The 6742-nt window shown below is 24.0% G+C and overlaps 1 protein-coding gene across 1 annotated transcript; it reads left to right on the top strand.

The window, feature by feature from the left end:
• Positions 1-5252: 5252 nt before the first annotated feature.
• LOC145829010 (histone-lysine N-methyltransferase SUV39H1-like) lies at positions 5253-6019 on the top strand. Its single transcript, XM_082936752.1, has 2 exons — positions 5253-5570; positions 5771-6019. The coding sequence occupies exons 1-2, from the start codon at positions 5253-5255 to the stop codon at positions 6017-6019; spliced, it is 567 nt and encodes a 188-aa protein (XP_082792878.1).
• The last annotated feature ends 723 nt before the right edge of the window (positions 6020-6742 follow it).

The raw sequence follows: 6742 nt of genomic DNA, 5'->3' as shown, positions 1-6742 counted from the left end.
AAAATCAACTGTTTAAATAAACTCAAGTGTATTCGGTAAACATACTAAAATTGTAGTAACAATTAGTTATTTGTTTTTTAAGTAAAAAAATCAGCTAAAAAGATAAAAGTGTAAAAATTTGTCAAAGTTTAGATTAATTCATGTTTATTAATCATAAAAAAAACTTATATAATATCGTAAAAACAAGCTTAAATTGTTCAAAAAATTTGTATGTCTCAAATAATTTTTAACTAAGTTTATATCCTATTTACTTGGTTGGTCAAGTAAAAATGACATAGTCATAAAAAGAAAAAAACATTATGCTTTATGTTTTAAATTTAAACAAAGTGTAAAGTAGAACACATGGTGACGACAGTTATTGTTATATTATTTCTTATCGCTCAAACGGTTTTATAATACACTATCTATTTTAATCCATAATATAAGTTGGTTAAATAAGTACAGTTTAAATTTAACTTAAGAGTAAGTTAACAAAACTTAAAACTTTAATACTATAAGAACTTATAATATGCTCAGTGATTAAAACTTTTTTTTTATAATTACTTGAAAAAAATTTAGATCATAACTAATAAATATATTAGAAAACCAGTGTATGCAAAACCAAGTATATATCTACCAGACAAGTAGTTCTGATTTGTTTATTTGTATGTGTTGTTAAGTTTTATAGTAAAAACCATGACGTTTTTTGAGGTATAAACGATAGTTTAAATTGTTGCCTTTCGTAACTTTATTACTGTTTTAATTAGGAATAGAGCACTTAAAAGTTAATATATAAATCAATGGTTGTACTTTTAATTTGATTTTATTGAATTCATATTGACAAGTGTAAATTCATGATTTTAAATAAAAGTTTTTTGTGTTCCTTAAGTATCCGATTTTTTATTATAAAAAATTTGTTCTTACTACTGTTTGCAAAAAGTTTACCTGTGGTATTTAAAAAAAATATATACAAAATGGTTAATGAACTTAGATCGTATTTCATAAAGCCAGAAGTTTTAAAACTGCATAAAAATATTTATACAGTTTTTAAGTATTTCAAGTTATGTAACAGTTAAGATTAAAAAGATCAGTTTACAATAGGAGGTCACTTAATAAACAAACAATATGAGTACTCTCGGAAATTAACACTGTATTCAATACGGAAACAATTTTATAAAGTTTATACAGCAACTTAACTTAATGTTTATATTTAATGTATATTTTTTTTTACTCTTTTTATGTATTTAAACAACAAATATACGAATAAATAATTTTTACGAGACCTGTTTAGTTATTTGTGATTAGTTTTCAAAACCTTTAAAGTAGGCTAAATGTCTTTTAGAATAAGTTATTACAAAATGTTTTTTTTAATGATTAGTATATAATTTTCATTTGTTTACAACTACTTTTTTTGAAGATAATTTTGCATGTAGCATTTTACACAAGAACAAACATGATTAGCAATTTGATATTATAATTACAATTAATTAAAGCTCAACAGAATTGGTACTGTTAACATTTTTTAATACTATGAAAAATTTATCAGCTTAAAGTCTTACCAGTTTTATAAATGTATGATACTGAAGTAGTTAACTAGTTTATTTATTTAGCAACAAGTGCTTCATTTAGTTTTTGTTTATTCAGAACATTTTAACACTGCACACTGCATACTTACACAATCTTAATTGTTTTTTAATAATAATAAAAAACAATTTAATTGTTTTAATTTACCTACAAAGACCTGGAGTGTACATTAAAGTGTTAATTTTTTTTCAATGTTTAAATATTTGTTAAAGTTTTACTAATTTTTAGTTATAATACATGCAACAGCCAGTTTTAAACCTAATACCTCATTTAGTATTCACTACAATTTTTAATACACGTATATTTTATTAAATTTTAAAAAGTTTTTTTTTTCTTTCTGACTGATAATTTTTGTTTGATATATTTAGCTTATTTAATTTGAAAACTATGATCTGAAGTACAACAGTTTCATTATATATTTTGTTGAGCATGAATAAGTAGTAGTTTGGCTTAGTTGTTTGATTTAAAATAGTGTATATTTAATTAGTTTATTTTAGATAATTTTTAAAACTCAGATTAAAGTACAAGTTTTATTCTAACATGTGAGAAAAGCACTTGAAAAGTAAAACACTATTATTTTCTCTACTTAATTAACTTAACTTTAGTATTTGATTGACTAATTGTACTTTTTCACTTCCTATGTTACCTTGAATTTTTAATGGTAATATTTTCGTAGTTTTTAAGTGTTTGTAGGTAAAATATACTTTTTATAAGTTAATTCTAAAGTTGAACAATACATACTTTTAAATTGTATAGAATTATTATATGTCTAGGCCTTTTTTAGATTGGTTAGACATTTTTGATGTAATTTTCCCATTTTTGAAACAATTTTTCTACCAAACTTACTTTAAGTAAAACATAAAAAACACTTGTTACAAATAGTTTACAGCTATTCATGTTTATACAATTTTAACTTTAGATCACTTATCCAAGACTAAAAATTTATGCTTGTATTAGTATATTTTATATGTATTAACTCTTTTGTAAATGTTTAAAAAAGTTTTAGAAAAAATTCTTTTTCTAGAAAACAATTATGAGAACTTAATCTTTAAAAAAGTACAAAAGTTTAGTAAGTTTTATAGTAGCTTAGTTTATGAATTTATCTGATACTTGTTTTACTAGTCGTGATTAGTTTTTAAAACACTAAAAGCAGTCTGTAAGTTTTGTTACTAGTTGTTGAATCATTGTTTATATAACAGTTTTAAAACTTTTATATAGAGTCTTTGTTTATTCGTTTTCACTGTGTTTTTGAAGTAAACATTGCATATAAAATGTTGTACTTAAAAAACATGTATATAAATTTGATACTTTAAGCAAAGCTTAAGAGAATAAGGATTATAAACAAATTTAATGCTAGTAAAAGTTTTACGGATTAAAGTTTAATTTAATGTATCGAAAACCATTGATATTCATATACTTCACTAGCTTATTGACGAATTGCTATTTTTAGTTTTTATTAAGTCTGAAAAATCCAATACTGTTTACTCAAGAACCAATTTTTTTTTTTTAATAAGAATAAATACTATTTTAACTTGGACACAAAGGCTTGTGGTATACACTAAAGCGTAAAACAAAAATAGTTTTTTACATGTTACATTAAAACTTTTTTGAAAACTTTTATTGTTTTTGAATTAGAGTTCGTATAAAAGTCAATTTTTCACCTACAACATCATTTAACGAAATTTTTAATACTAAAATACTTGTAAAGCTTTAAGAAAAATTAAAATCATTTATTTTCTATAGCAACTAATAATTGTCATGAAATATAACTAGTTGATGAAAATTTGCAGTATAACAGTTTAATTTTGTATTTTATTTGACTTGTAGAGAAAACAATCAGGGTTACTTAAATGAATATAGTGTAATTTGAATTGACATTCATATAGACCAATAAAAAAATCTGACTACTTAGTAATTTTAATACCGACGCTTGTACTACTTTTTTTTGTTGTCTAATTATTCAACTTTATTTTAGTATATTGTTCAATAATAGTTTTTTTTAACTTCTGTGCTAGATTAAGTTCTTAAAGGTAATATAAAAGAAATATTTATTGTTTTCATTAATATTGTAAATAACCTATACTATTTTACTGGTTTTAAAAACAAAGTAAATAAGTTAATTTGAACTTAGATTAATGAAACAAAGTGCATAATTTTATTACTGTTATAACACTTTTAATAATGCAATAAAGTTATTTTTTGGCGCTTTTGTTAAACTTGTAAGTTGAAACTATTTTATTTTAAATAAACCTTTAAAAAAAAAAATAATTTTATTTGTTTTTATCTATACTCAATTATTTTTATTAAAATAGACTAACTTGTTAAACAGTTATTATCTTAATAACTTAATTTTTTACTTATGCTACTTATTTATATTTTGTTTGTTTTAAACTGCAATGTTGTTTAATTTGTTTGTTGTTGTTTAGAAGAAAGTTTTATTTAGTTTAAAATTCAGTTAAATATAAGTTAAAGTAAGGTTAGAATTTTTATAAGCTATTTTTTGGATTAGTTAAGTCATTATTTTACCAAGAAAAATTTCTGAAGTTAAACGTTTGGAAATACTTTAGTCACATTATAAAAAAGTTAATAAACAAAGTCAATCAATTTCACAGTTTTTAACTACATAATATCAACTAATGATTAAAAAAAAACTATTAAATATCTTTAATTTTTACTTCACTCAACATATAAATTTTAAGATTTTTCTTGCTTTAACTAGTACAATTTTTTTGATTCTGTAATTAAACTAATTTTTTAAATAAAATAGAAATAAGTTTTATGGCTCTTGTATAGAATGTATCTGTAGTAATGTTTTAGGTCAAAACTTATTATACTTTAAGTTTTTATAGCTTTTTAATACAAAATTTTTAATGTTATGTACAAAATTTCTATACAATTAACTAAAACTAATAACATTAAATTTACAATGATTGTTTACGTAACCTTAATTTTTGTTAAGATTTTAAGTATTTACGTTTTTATTATATTAGGTATAAATTTTTAATGGTCATAAGTAAAAGTAATTGATACCAGCTATCATCGTTACAAACTAACTTAATATTTTCAGAAAAGATGATATACTTGACAGCAAATTCTTTTTTTGCCAATTCTTATTTTATAAAGACTGAAAGAAGAGAAAGGAATTCTCATACGACTGACATACAGACGATTAAAAATAATGCACACAAATTAAGACTAAGAGAGGAAAGGATCCAACACTACGAAGTTGAATACATTGCCAGTATATCCTACTTCAACAAAAAGAAACACTTTTTAGTGAAGTGGAAAACCTGGCCCGTAGAATTTAGCGCTTGGGTTCCGTTTGATGAAATACACGAGTTAAACTGTGCTAGCCAAATTGATATAATTGAAAAGGTGTATTTGCAAACCTTTGAACCCGGAGAAAAAGAAAACTTTAAAAGCAAGTATGCGCTTGACAAGAAGATGCAACGAAAACAACTTTTGAAAGATCAGCAAAATTTAAATAAGATAAGCAAGGACGCCCGTTCATAGCATTGGAGAATGAAGTTGACCTTGACACAATTCCTATGCTTGTAAAAAACTATATCGTAAAGAATGTTGCTGTCCACCCAATCAAAATAAAAAAGGAACCTATTACACATTGTGTCTGTAAAGGAAGATGTTCAAATAGCAAAAGTTGTTGCCCTTTTAAAATGAGTCACACTAAAATGCCTTACAAAAATGACCTGATCAAGCAAGAAAAAAAGCATTTAATTTTTGAGTGCAATGACAGCTGTACTTGTGATATTAATTGCAAAAACAGAGTGACGCAGAAAGGTTCAAACTGCAAACTCTTGATTTACAAGACAGCAGACAAGGGGTGGGGAGTGAAAGCGCTTGAGAAAATCGAAAAAGGTGTTTTCATAAGCGAATACAATGGAGAAGTTTTAACAGAACGTGTGTCAGACTCAAGGCGAAGTAAAAACTCCGAATCTCACTTTTACACTTTCAATTTGACAAAGAAAGATGAGAAAGAGAATAGGAAGGTTATTTATCAAGTTTAATAATATTTTTAGTTATTATTTGGCTCTGACAACCCTTATAGGTGAAAAATTGTTAGCATAGTAACAATAAGTTAAATAAATTTACCTTTATGTGTTATATATTTTAAATTTTGTATGAATTACGTAAATTACGTACCTATAGTTATTACATATAATTTTAATTTAAGTCTTTTTTTACCAAGGTCTTGGATGCAACGTACAAGGGAAATGTAGCGATGTTCATCAACCACTCGTGCAACCCGAATATTGACCAGTACGGGGGATTCACTTGCTACAATACTTCACAAATCTTCTACTTCGCAAATAAAGAGATAGAAGTAAACAATGAGCTGACGGTTGACTACTTTCTTGGTGAGGAAGTTAAAGAAGATGAGAACAGGAAAGTGTGCTTGTGTGGTGAAGAAAACTGTAGGAGATGGATCAGGTCATAACATTTATACGATTTAAGAGTTGGCAACCAAGTATTTAAATATATTATTAGAAAAATTTTTTAATGCAGTTGTCTTTTTCACACGACATCTGTTTTAAGTTTGTTTATACGTTAAAAAAAATTCTTATGAAAAAAGATTAATTTAGTGTATTTACTATAGTTATAACATTAAAACTTTTTTTTTTGAAGTTTTAAAGTTGATATAAAAGTTTAGTCTATCATTTTTTTAATGATGCTAGATTTTTTAATCGGCTTGTATAGTATTAGCTTAAAACATACAATAATGATATTATTGAATGTATAAGGTAGGAAATGATTTATAGCGTCAAAGAATATTTTAGTAGAACAATATTTTAGCATATAATAAATTAATAGTATCTTGATACGTTTTATCAAAAGTACTTTTTCTATGCGATACTTATATAAAACTAAAATACTTTTGCATATATGTATCATAAAAAGTTTAAGTAATGTTTATACGAAGTGTTTTGAAATTTTTCAAAGCACAAGTTTTTCTTTTTTAAGGTTATATATTTTTTTTTAATGTATAAAACAAGTTTAATTAATTTTAATAGCAATTTGCAGATTTTAAAACCAAAAGTTTTTAATTTTATTAATGTAATGAAACTAAGAATGGAATAAAAGTTATTTTAAACCCTTAAATTTTATTTTATTTAGCTAGTAGTTTAAACAGTTTACTATTTCGAGATTAAGTTGAAAGTAC

This window comes from Thalia democratica, chromosome 2 (genome assembly GCF_965202585.1).
Source record: "Thalia democratica chromosome 2, ktThaDemo2.hap1.1, whole genome shotgun sequence".
Lineage (NCBI taxonomy): Eukaryota > Metazoa > Chordata > Thaliacea > Salpida > Salpidae > Thalia > Thalia democratica.
Note: the sequence above shows the minus strand (reverse complement) of the source record. Positions and strands in the feature narration are given on the sequence as shown.

What these genes read in the sequence shown, in the direction of transcription:
- LOC145829010 (XM_082936752.1), top strand. Translation starts at nt 5,253, where the DNA reads ATGCCTTACAAAAATGACCTGATCAAGCAAGAAAAAAAGCATTTAATT. An exon ending in ATGAGAAAGAGAATAGGAAG is followed by an intron (nt 5,571 to 5,770) that starts GTTATTTATCAA and finishes TTTTTTACCAAG; the next exon opens with GTCTTGGATGCAACGTACAA.